The 12,828-nt window shown below is 39.7% G+C and overlaps 1 protein-coding gene across 1 annotated transcript in view; it reads right to left on the bottom strand.

The window, feature by feature from the left end:
- Window positions 1-12,828, bottom strand: part of ITGA9 (integrin subunit alpha 9) — a 219,326-nt gene that overhangs the window by 67,930 nt on the left and 138,568 nt on the right. Inside the window, exon 18 of the mRNA XM_027675915.1 lies at window positions 8,011-8,161. Within this exon, the coding sequence (XP_027531716.1) occupies window positions 8,011-8,161 (151 nt within the window). The remainder of the gene's footprint in view (window positions 1-8,010; window positions 8,162-12,828) is intronic.

Below are 12,828 nucleotides of genomic sequence, written 5' to 3'. Positions count from 1 at the left end.
GTTTCTCCCTCTTGCAAACTGACTTCCTCTTTCATCCTTCCTTCCTTTAAAAGATGCTAAGCAATGACGAGATACTTCTAACAAGACAACTTCATTTAAGACTGTATTATTATAATTTCTCTCTTGAAAGTGGCCCTTCTTGTTTGCTGTGTCACTTCTCTTCTTTAGAGAACCAAGAAAAGTGAGAACAAAAGTGCTGCCTGCTTGTAGGATGGAGCAGTTACTGACACTCCACAATTAAAAAACTATTAAAAATATAAAGTAGTGAAGCATCAAGCTTGGAATATAAGAAAGTTTTACAAACTCAAGTTATTGACTGAATAGCTTAATATAATTAATGTCTTTTATCATGAAGAAATTACTAGCTTTCTAAGCCTGTATGAATTCATGTTTTATAAAACCAAACAAAAGCCATTCCAATGATTCGTTTTTCACCTGTCCTTTATAATCCTCACTAAAGAATCAGGCTCATAACTCCTATTAAGACACAAGTGCCTTTGAGGTACTGGAGCATGTCTAGAGAAGGGTAGCGAAGCTGGTGAAGGGTCTAGAGAATAAGTCATATAAGGTGCAGTTGAGAGAGCTGGGATTGTTTAGTCTGGAGAAAAGGAGGCTCAGGAGAGACCTTATTGCTCTCTACAACTATCTGAAAGCAGGTTGTAGCAAGGTGAGGGTCAGCTTCTTCTCCAAGGCAACTACTGACAGGACAAGAAGAAATAGCCTCAAGTTGTGCCAGGGGAGGTTCAGGTTGGACATCAGGAAGAATCTCTTCACTGAAAGGGTGGATAAGCATTGGATGGGCTGCCCAGGGAAGTGGTGGAGTCATCATCCCTGAAGTGTTCAAGAAACTACTGGATGTGGTAGTTAGTGCTACCATTTAGTTGACATGGTAGTGTTCAGTCAAAGGTTGGACTCAATGATCTTGAAGGTCTTTTCCAACTTTAACGATTCTATGATTTTAAGTACTTTCTATAGTGGAGAAATGCAATTATTGCTTGGAATAGAAAGACAAATAATTCCTTGCTTAAAACTTTCATGATTGTATCAGAGCTGGTAAGCTACATCAGGTACCTTTGCAGATATCCGACCTTGCAGATATTTCCAAAATATATGTTGCTCCTGTTGCTATACTCCTTGCCCTACAAATACATATGGATAGCTTCATTGCTGCAGCCTCACAAAAAAAAAACAAACAAAAAAGGACAAAAATTAAAGGCAGTAATAACAAAGCTAAGACTTAAAAGTCTTGAATCAGAGCCAACACAACTGGAAACACCAATAATTCAACTTTCTCAAGTAACATAATAATAATAATGGCCCATCTTCGCGAACGAAGATTTGGGGAAAGGTCTTTTTACCTTTCCAGCCTGCGCAATGGATTTTTTTAGGTGAGACACGGCCTGCGCTGAACTGAGCCCACCCTTTAATCCTAAGGTTCATCTGCCGGGGCCAAGCAAGCTTGGACAATGGCAGTGAGGTCCTCAGGACGTAGGTTTGTTTAGAGTGTCCTTCTCATAGATGGATGGCCACACAGGGCTAACGACCTCCATCAGGCCAGGAGACCGGGGAATTGAACCCGTGGTCGCAGCAGTGAAAGTTCTGCACGCTAACCACTAGGCCACCAGGGGTCTCTCAAGTAACATACACACGCTGAAAATGACCCAACACAGTCTCTTTACATCAGGTATTTATTTTTACAGATACAATTTACTTCTGTATAAGTTTTCCATCTCAATATTGGAAAAGATGGCATCAGTTTTAACACAAACGCTAATCACACAAATAATTTCATATTCTTATTTTCAAGGACCAGTGTCATGAGTTGCAAAACCAGATATGGTGTGAAGCACCCCTTAAGTTTGTTCGCTTCCTAAAACAGACAGCAGGAGAGCAGAAAAATTTCACCGCCACTCCTAATCCACACAGCTGATTTACTAGACACCTTCCCAAGCTACTGTCCTAGGCAGCCATCTTGGAAAAAAACTTATTTTGTTGTCATCATTTGAAATAACGTTTTTCATTTATTCCAAGATACATAAAGCTCTCCCTTCCAAAGGCATAAGATATCATTTCCTGGCATGATGTGGGCAACAGTCTTTTGCATTCAACAACAGGACAAGTAAACAGGAACAAAATAACTGGGAAGCAAGCTGGCTAGATGAACTCCTTCATCTCACTGCACATATATGTATACATGTGCTCACACACACACATATCTCACACTACTAAATCGTGGTTGAATGCATATTAACAGAGAGATTGTTTTTTAATTATTACGATAATTACTATGGTGGTTTCACCCTGGTTGAATGACAGGTGCCCACCAAAGCCGCTCTATCACTCCCCTCCTCAACTAGACAGGGTAGAGAAAATATAATGTAAGGTCCATGAGATAAGGACAAGGAGAGATCACTCATCAATTACCATCACAGGAAAAACAGACTCAACTTGGGGAAATTAACTGAATTTATTATCAGTCAAAATCAGAGCAGGATAACGAGAAGTGAAACAAATTTTAACAAAACCTTTTCCCCACCCCTTCCTCCTTCCTGGGCTCTACCACTTTCTCCTGGAGAGGCACAGGAAGACAGAAAATGGGGGTTCATCATGTTGTTTCTGCTGTTCCATCCTCCTCAGGTAGAGGAGTCCTTCCTCTGCTCCAGCATGGGATCCCTCCGAGAGGAGACAGTTCTTCATGAACTTCTCCAATGTGACTCCTTCTCACAGGCTACAGTTTTTCATGAACTGCTCCAGTGTAGATCCCTTCCATGGGAGTCCCTTCCTTCAAGAACAGGCTGCTCCAGTGTAGGTCCCCAACAGGGTCACAAGTCCTACCAGCAAATGTGCTCTAGCATGGGCTCCTTTCTCCATAAGTCTGCAGGTCCCTGCCAGGAGCCTGCCCCAGCATGGGCTTCCCATGAGTTCACAGACTTCTTTTGGGCATCCATCTGCTCTGACGTGGGGCTCCTCTACGGGCTAGAGGTGGATCTCTGCACCCCCCTGGACCTCTACAGGCTGCAGGAGGACAACCTCCTTCACCATGTTCATCATGGGCTGCAGGGGAATCTCAGCTCTGCTGCCTGGATCACCTCCTCCCCTTCCTTCTTTGCTGACCTTGGTGTCTGCATAGTTGTTTCCCTCACATATTCTCACACCTCTCTTCTCTGGCCACAACTACATTTGCACAATAACTTTTTTTCTTTCTTAAATACATTAATACAGAGGTGTTACTACCACCTCTGACTGGTTCAGCCTTGGCCAGCGGTGGGTCTGTCTTGGAGCCAGCTGGCATTTGCTCTATGAGAAAATGGGGGAAGCTTTCTAGCAGCTTCTCATAGAAGCCACTCCTACAGCCCCACCTACTACCAGAACCTTGCTAAACAAACCCAATATAGTTTAATGCATTTTTATTCTATAACAAAAACATATCTTCAAAACACCAAAAATTAAAAGCAGAAACAAAAGATAAGTGGCACTTATCTTTCGGATAATATATGCCCACATATACTGTAAGACAACCTTTTGTGTATAAGGCTTCAATTATAATGAATATTGGTTATTCAACTGCAACACAGCTATTTGATCTTAGTGTTATAAGATAATATATATTAAGAAATGCTTAAATTCATAACGAATTAAGAAAATAAATTAAAGTGTCATCAACTACACATAGTTTGATGAAAAAGTAAATTTAAAACCTCACAAATAATTGAAAAAAACCCCAAACTCACAATTAAAACCAAACTGGATGAGAAAATACAATCAACAAAATCCAGCCTTATCCTGCCCTCCTGCTCTTCTGTCCTTCACTGGTAGTTATTTTCAAGTGTAAATAATAACATTAAGTAACAACAATAATAATGAGTTTGTCACTAGGCGTTTTCCTGGAATTAAAAAACCTTAGCTCAACATACAATCCCCAACAACCAAAGCCAAATCTGAAACCCCAGGAAATGCCTTTTGCAAACACACACAGGTTTGGGGGTTTTGGTTTTTCAGAAACTCAAACACAGTGTGCATTAAGATATTTATGACATCATAAATACCTGGTAACCTAGGAATGATGCTGAAATGCAGAGGCATCATCCATTACCTACTGCACTGGGATATTGAAACAGGCTTATTTAACATATATATATATATCCTGTTTTTAAAAGGAAAGCTTAGCAATTCACTGTAAGGCTTTAAGAGGTGCCACACTACTTTATAGAGCAGCTTTTTAGTTCACTCCTCCTTTTCCCTTGCTCAGTGGAAAGGACTGTATCTGCAGATTGTTATGGTCAAAAGTCAAGTGCAAGTTTTCTGGCCTCCTCCCAAACACAGGCTGCAAAAGCGCTGCTGGCTGGGAATGCGCCGGGCTCGGCATCCCCTGCAGCCTGACTGGGTGGGGGCTTGCAATGAAGAGAAGGTCCCCTGCTTGCCCTCAGAGCCTCCAATGAAGCCAGCTGAAATGCTTCTCACTCTTCCTCCCTGCTGTGCTCAATATCTCTGGTTTTGATGAAATGCCACAGGAAGCTCTCTCACAAAAAAAAAGAAACCTCAACCAGATTTAGGGCCTTCTTCAGACAGGGTTTAATGCACCTGCTTATGCTAAAAGGAACACAGACTAATGTTAAACCCAGGGAAAGGAAAGCTTGTGGTTTCTTAAGAAGTACTGGCCCCTCCTCGGATTTTCAGCTGAACACTCTTCACATCTTTACTCATATTTTTGACTGTGCAGCTGTTTTTTTTAAGTCCTTCTATAGCAAAACTGTGGTTGACTTCAGAGAGGCTACAACTTAAGTATGCCTACAGGACCATGTCTTGTGCTTAATAAGATTAATTAAAGAGGGTTTTGTTTTTATCTTATCAGGTTCATAGGAGAAATCTAAACAACCAGGTGAGAGAGCAATTGGCACTATTTCCAGCCACAGAGTACTATGACTATAACATCTCACAAGACTAAGCAATGCAAATACATACATATATACACATGCATATATAATATATGTGTTTATATATACTAAGAAAATATATATATTTGTTTAAAATTCTATTCTCTCAGGGTGTCATTTATCTTCTGACAGATGCCTGTTTTAAAAGTGACCAAAAGAAACTTCTGAAAAGGGAAGTGACCCTTCATACCAGAAATTCAATAAACTTTAAGCTTTAAGTTACAACAAAAACAAACCCCCATTTCTTGTTGTAACGAAAGCCACTGAAAGCTGTCCAAATAAATTCTTATTTAAGTCTTTTGTAGAAGATGTCAAAGGTTGGACAATTTTAAGCTTCATCCTAAGAACACAGGACACAAACCCTCTCCCACAGATTTCTCACCTCAAACATTGGCAAGTCTCTGTCCACTGAATTTAAGCGCAAAACTTGATAATGGAGAGAGACACTGGGACACAGGAAAGGCACTGGTGATCTTTCCATAGGGACAGCATAACCTTTGATTAAGCACATCCAAGATCAAGTGTATCGAGCTCACTGTATACTGGGCTCTACCCTCTGTGAAGGGTTTTTACCTTTCTTCTAGTGTGCTGATCTAAAGGTAAACCGGCAGGGGAAATGAACCCAACTCAAAGGAGACATTATAAGTCAGAATAACAATTTAATAAAATAATACAATAAATACGATTATACAGACAAATAGTTGGTTTTAACCCACAAAACCCAAATGTATAACCCAGCATCCTGGAGCATGAACAGAGTGGTGTTCGTTGGGCCCCCTGATTCCAAAGTAAAAGGAGAGGGGAAACCTGTTGGTGAGAGTGCTGTTGCAGTCTGGTCAAGAGTGGTAATTGCAGTCTGGTCGAGAGTGGTGGTTGCAGTCTGGTTGAAAAGTGGTGGTTGCAGTCCACTTGAGAGTGGTGGTCTACAGTCTGGTTGAGAGTGGTGGTCTGCAGTCTTTCTCTAGATCCCATGAGTGGTTAAAAAACTCCCAAGACTCCAAGAATGTATATATCCTCAGGTTCAGGCAGGAATGCCCAGTACCTCCCTCAGGGCAGGGAGCTCCACAATGAATGTGAGGACAGGAGCATCCTCCTATCTCGCAGACCTCTTAACACCCAGTTTATAGCCTGAGGAGTCAGGCGTGCTCTGGGTAGATGGTGTAAATGGTCTATTGATACCAGTTTCTGGGAAATGGCATAGAAGGCTATAGAATACACAGTTTTGGGTTACACCCATCCAGTGATAAACTGGTCCCAGCTGTTATAACTAGGACATCTAGTAATGCAGTTTATCAAGATAACAGTCTAGATTGTGGTGGTTGGATCTCAGCAACAGAGGCAGCTGAATCCCTTTTCCAAAGCCCTCTCCCATTACTTGGCACTACTGTAACCATGGCAGTGGCTCCCAGCTCTGTGCAGCTCCTGAAAGTGTGCTGAGAGAAGCAGCTTGCCTGGTGGGCCATGCAGGGACTGAAATAGAATGGGCAACTGCTGCCTGTGGCTCAGGGAGTCCTTCTACACCCCTTGAGGAAGTGTCATAAGTTCAGGACTTTGGATTTCCTTTTCTCTTCCTTACCTGGACAGAAGCCAGGACCTCTGCTGGTGCCCAGCCATGGTGAAATACCACCTTGGGTGGTACACCAACAGGTAGGTCAGGATTCACTGTAAACAGGCTTTGCTATAGCATAAGCTGCCTTCTAAAACTCTACAAAAAGTACATCTTACGTGACTGTATTCATCCACACAACTGGAACTGTGTTCCAGTTAATCAGTGTGTGTAAAATATTTAAAATGTAAGCACAAAAGAAAAAAAAATGACTACAGCAATCTTTTAAAAGAGCATGCATCAAGCTTTGTTTTTTTTCCAGTGCAAAGGAATGGAAACTCTCCCACCGACTTCAGCAAGAGCTGGGCCAGACCCTGAAAATCTTCATATAAAACTTCCATTAAGGAGAAGTTGTGCATCGGCATAAGCCATTTTTGTTTTATCCCCTGCCTTTTTCCTCCTGATAAATTGCACACTTGCAGCACATAATGTCTGAAAACGAAGCTCATAATAAAAAGATAATTCTCTGAGGCTTGCAACTGTGTAGTCAAAAGTGAACACTAAAAGAATTAACATGTATAAGAAATTATATGTTTTTTTATTATACAATGAGTTAATTTAAGACGTTTATAATAATTTACACCTACAATAAAACAGGACAAATAATGGCAAAATTTCATTGGTTTAATGGACCAAATAAATCCTATAGTTCGCAATAGTTGTATTACTGTTTTAAATATTGCTATTATTGTGTCTTGCACAGCTAAGCAAAGCTCCAGCAAAGAAACAAATGACTGTGAAAAGCAGGAACAAACAGACAGAATGTTGTCACAATTGTACAGCTCCCATTTTGCACAATTATTTTCACATTATTCCTACTCAGACAGCTATCACAGCCAGCAGTTTGCAAAAAGCTTGTATTACAACACCTTTATCTTACAATGAACTTCTGCTAATGAAAACATCCAAGTATTTCAATCTAAATGAAAACTCAAAATCACTCCATGTGGGTGAAATTAAAAGCACTCTTGACCTCCTGATCTAGTGGTGTGCCCTGGCCACAACCCAAACTTGCACCAGGACATGAGCAAAGAACAGCCTTGTGTCTTGGTTTCAACAAGGAGTAAGTCTAGGAGCCCAGTTCAGGAGATGACCAGGACTGCTGAGTGCAGTGTGGTATCACTCAAACTAGAGGCACCCTTTGTATTTCAGTGCCATTTTGCACCTTAGCAGTTTCCAAACCAGTCTCCCTCCACCTCTTAATACCTCAAACAAACTGTCTTTCATTAGTGCACAAATAACAGGAATGTGTCTTCTACAGAAATACAAAGGGTGTAATCTACACTCATCAAACTCATACAAGAAAAAAATCTCATTAAATAGCCTGAAAGAAATTCAAGTCCAGCATAACCAAAATCAACCTCCAAATGACTCAGCAGTGTGCACCAGGCCACCCCCTGTACGTACATCTTGTAATTAAATTGGCTTAAAGTTAAAAGAACTGTTCACTGTGAGACTGGCCTTTCTTACCTTTTGCCACATCTTGATGAAGAAGAGCTCCCCAGAAAAATTGAAGAAAACATTGGTGTCATAGGCATCATCCCCAATGTTAGAGATGAAAATGTTAAGCGAGATGTTCCTCACTGCTCCCAGGGCCAGGTAGGCAGTTCTGTCATCAACACTGTAGGCAGAAACAGTTACACTGGTTTAACTCCGGTCAACTTTCACATACGCCATACTGGGAATGAACAGCTCCTGACTCCTGGTTCTGACACTTTCTTTTGGAACTGTAAGAAAACCCTGTGATCCTCATGTGGAACTATTTCACATTACCTATTTTTAGTGATAACAAATTAGTTGAAAACTGTAAAGTAATTGAACAGAGAAAATGTAACAAACAAGATATTATGCTTGCATTCAAATACACAAGTTTGTCTCTCAAAGGTTCATACTTATTGTAACATTCTAGCAACCCTGTGAAAAATCTTCTTTGAGTTATGCTATGGATAGAAAAAATGGAAATGAGGATCAAATAAAATCCAGAAACTGGTGTAAATGAAAAGAATATGTAGAAATTGCAACAAATGTTCACTGAATGTGACTAATCTTTCTTCAGATGTTTATGCTGGACCTAACATGGTGGAGTCACCTTCTACAAGGGGAATACCAAGGGATGGTTCAATTAAAGTAACTGCTATACATCATGAATCAATGCATTATTGCAATATGGCATCACAGATTATGAACAAAGACAGGCATGCACACATAGAGGCAAATATAAATATTCATCACACATTTATTATTTGTTATTTAATCCTTCTAGGCCGCCCAGAAGATGAGCTAACAAGTAGGAATAAAGGCTGAAGATAAATCACAAGAAAATACAGTAGCAATGCACAGAACTGCAGGTCTTGGATGTGACAATACAGTAAAAGATGATATGATATGATATGATATACCAGGTATTTATGTAAAAATTAGCAAAAATAGCCAAATACAAAATTTGCTACAGTTATCATAACTGCAGTCTAAGACCATTCATACATTCTGAAGAAAGAGAGACAGTGTCACAGAGAAAACATAGAGTAGCTAGTCAGAAAAGGGCAAAGACCTCCAGTTGCACAGCAGGGAGATGCTCTCCATTATTTCTTCTAGGGTACAGCCATCCCAAAAGTATGAAGGAACCACATTTCATTCACTCAATTTTCATGAAGGAATGGCTGTGCTGGCAACACACACACACTGGCACATGCTGCTCCTCTGCTTATCAGCAACTCTCTGAAGACGGCTGGTATGGAGGACATGAGCTGTGTTTCAAGGTAGCCTTGTCCCTCCATTGCTGTCAGCCCTCCTCTGCCAGCCTTGTTCGGGGTATTGCAGCCAGAGCATTTGCATAAAAGTGGGGTTTCTGGAAATGTGGTGCTTATAAACCGTTCAGCATCTTCTACCAACCATAGCCATACCAGATGCCCAAAGGCAGAGCCTGCCAGGCTCCACCTGCCTGCATTTGCCAAGAAGTTTCTAAATGTGGGTTTTTGAGTACCTACCAAAGCAGCCATGGGTTCTGGTGAATGAGAAATGTAGAGGAAGATGGTCTAGACTCAGGCTTTAAAGCTGATGGCTGTGGATTGTGAGCGTAACTTTTCCATGTAATGCAGACAACATTTGTAGCAGATTTGTTTCCTTACTTACTTCATTAATGATAATCTTCATTTATTAACACCAAAATTATGGCCTACAGTTCAATAACACTTTCTCATGAGGCAGATATAAGTATCCAGGAAATATGTCTGCTTTCTCACACTTGCAGACATTGACCAATCCTATTGATAATTGGACACTTTGCTTTCAAAACATTATAGTTTATTCTCATAGTCAATTATCAAATGCAAATAAAGATTTGCGAAAGTGTGCAGTGCAGGATCAAATGTAAAACTAGTTTGAGAGGTCCAAATAATTTGAGTTGTTGCTCCCTATATACCAAATTATTAGCTCATCTATATGAGAGTACTTGGAAGCATTTAACATTTTCACACTAATTTCTGTTGGTTCTGAAAATTTACTGTTGACAGAAAAATTATGAAGATGTTAACCAATCTGCTGGGATTTTCTAATGATCAAAAGTCCATATTTGGAAGCAAAGAAATAAAGTAACAATTTAATACTGTGAATTATTTCTCATGAACTTTATAATCTCACTTCTTGCAATCGCTTCCAAACTTAATGAGCATCGATCATACTCATTAGCAAAATCTGGAAGTATCACTTCAGTAAGCAAAAGAACATTACAAGATATTTATCTTATGTAGGGTTGATACTAAATGCAACAGCATGCTACAGAATCCTCTCAGAACTTTGAGATTTAACATAAATTGAAGACAATCGAGAATACTCTCCTTTGAACTTAATAATTAAAAATGCTCAGAATAAAATCCTATTTAGAATTAAACCCACAAAAAGTAATACAAAAATAAACACCAGTGGGTTGTGTTGCCCCTTTCTAAAGCTATCACTCCCCTGTTAAAAGTTTATCATACCAAAATGACATTTTCCTCAGCATTGAAAGAAAACCCACTTTTAAGAGCACACTGTGGCTGCTCCTATACAAAATTCACACACGAATAAACTGTGAAAAATCTCATTGATTTTAGGTTGGCAGGCGAGTTCAGTTCTCCCTCTTAAAGGCTATATGAGACTTTGCTGTAAGTTCCATTTAAAGCTTTCTGAGTCATTGAATCTGTGTACATCTGAATGAATCAGGCTCACTTGCAGTGAGAAGAGGATTAGGAATCTCTGTGTTCACAGAAGAGATTCAAGCCCTGTTTGCTGTTTGAGAGAGTAATGTCGTGACTGAACACAGTTTGCTGTGCTGCTGGAGCAGCTCAGCTGCCAACCTGGTGCAATACTCCTCCAGCACCTGCCACACACTAAGCACCCTAGCTGGCAAGTCAAAACATGTCAACTAAAGAACTGTTGTCACCTGTCAGAAACAAAAAAACAAACTAAAGCCACCCCTTCATCTCAACAAGGTATGTCAAACAATTTAAGAAACATAATCCAGCAATGACTTTTTGTTTATATTTTGCTGTATGAGAACTACAAAGCTGTCAACATTCTCAACATGACCCTCATAACCCTTGCACATACAGGAAGAGAGGCTAAAAAGAAAAACAACTCAAAAAGGAAAAAGAAAAGTAAAGGAAGACAAGAAGGGAGAAAAGATTAAAAAAAATCAGTTAATTGCACAGAACAGTACCCTCTCATAACAAACAAAAAATGAAGAGAGTAAAAGAACTCAGTAGACTGTAAATGTATATATACATTATACATAGACAAACACATTTGTACACAAATACATACAGACACATGAGGGATATCAAGCTATCAGTGTTTGCATGGAAAGAAAAAAAGTTTGAAATTCAGAAGAACTAAGTACTTGCAGCTTTCATTCACATGGCCTAGACTTGCAGGTAGCAAGCATTTCTGAAATTCAGTCTCCAAATTTTTTCACTACAATGGTAATACACATCAAATGTAAATAGAAATATTTAATCTTTTCCTCTTAAGTGATTAAGGAAACAAATTTCAGGATAAAACAAATATCGTTTTTGCATGCTTTAATGCTCTTTGTTAATGTCCAAACCACAGCATTGCACTATGGTCAGCAAGAGAAGAAAGACCAGCTGAGAAAGACAAACTGAAAAGACCTGCAATTTTCATTTCTCCATCCTCCAACATGCTGGTGTTTTTATTAACCTGGGTCAGTAGAGGTATAATCTGCATTCCAAATGACATGCAGGGACATTTTTCTCTATTTCCTGCACCAGGGTGAATTTTTTCAAAAATTGAGAAAGCATTCAGAACTTTTTCTCAGCCTGTGCAGACCATAGATAGGGCAAGGAATGTGACAGGGTTGCACTTACCCTGTTAGTCTGGGTCACTGACTTTCCCTTTTATATTAGGAACCTTTCTTTCCTTACCACAAATCAGCATCTATATGGATAAATCACCACTACTGCTCAGTGGACAGTGGAAGATACAACTGTGTTAAGTTAAAATGGGTAATGCTTAAAACAACTAAAGTTCAATCTGTCCTCCACCTCCATCAGATGAAATTAAAGAACCCCACCTTTTGCTTGTAAATCAGTAAAAGCTGTGAGTCAACAAACACTGGTGCTATGACAGAGCCAAAAAGATTTCTATCTTCACCAACCAGCATTGGTCTTTGCAGTTACTAAAGTACATATTAATTTTACCTTCACAGAATCTTTACATCAACCCTGAATACCTTTCTTCTGTTGGCTTTTTATCACAGGCTCCAGGGTTAACTGAACTTTAGGAGGAGTTTTGCAAATACTTAAACCTCAAGAGCCAATGAAAGGCTGAAACCCTCAGTTGATCTGGGAATTCATTTCATATTTCAGTGCAAAACTGAGGGCAGCAGCCCCAAAACCAAACACAAAACAAATAAAATTTTTAAACAACCCCACTATAGTATAGCATTTTACATACTGTAGTATAAACTATAGTATTTTACATTGCTTGGTTATATTTCTTCTCATCACCTGTGTGTTAAAGGTCAACTCTCTCTGCAAAGTTCACAGCCAATTTAGACTAAGTACTGAGCCAAATGCTCAAGATACAATAGCTTATTCTGCATTAACTAGCTGCTGCCTTCCCCTTCTTAGACTGAAGTCTACGCTAGTAAAGGCACAAAGAGACCTCATGGAGCTGATGACCACAGCCTACCTGAGGTGCATTAAGCCAGCTGTGGCAAACTATCTCTGGGGCCATCAGATAATTTCATTAATGATCTTTTTCCTCTATTTTTTAATCTATTTCTCAAGT

The sequence above is a fragment of the Neopelma chrysocephalum genome, unplaced genomic scaffold, assembly GCF_003984885.1.
Source record: "Neopelma chrysocephalum unplaced genomic scaffold, ASM398488v2 Primary Assembly neopelma1_26, whole genome shotgun sequence".
Classification (NCBI taxonomy): Eukaryota; Metazoa; Chordata; class Aves; order Passeriformes; family Pipridae; genus Neopelma; species Neopelma chrysocephalum.
The sequence above is the reverse complement of the archived record's forward strand: the minus strand, read 5'-3'. Positions and strand labels throughout refer to the sequence as shown.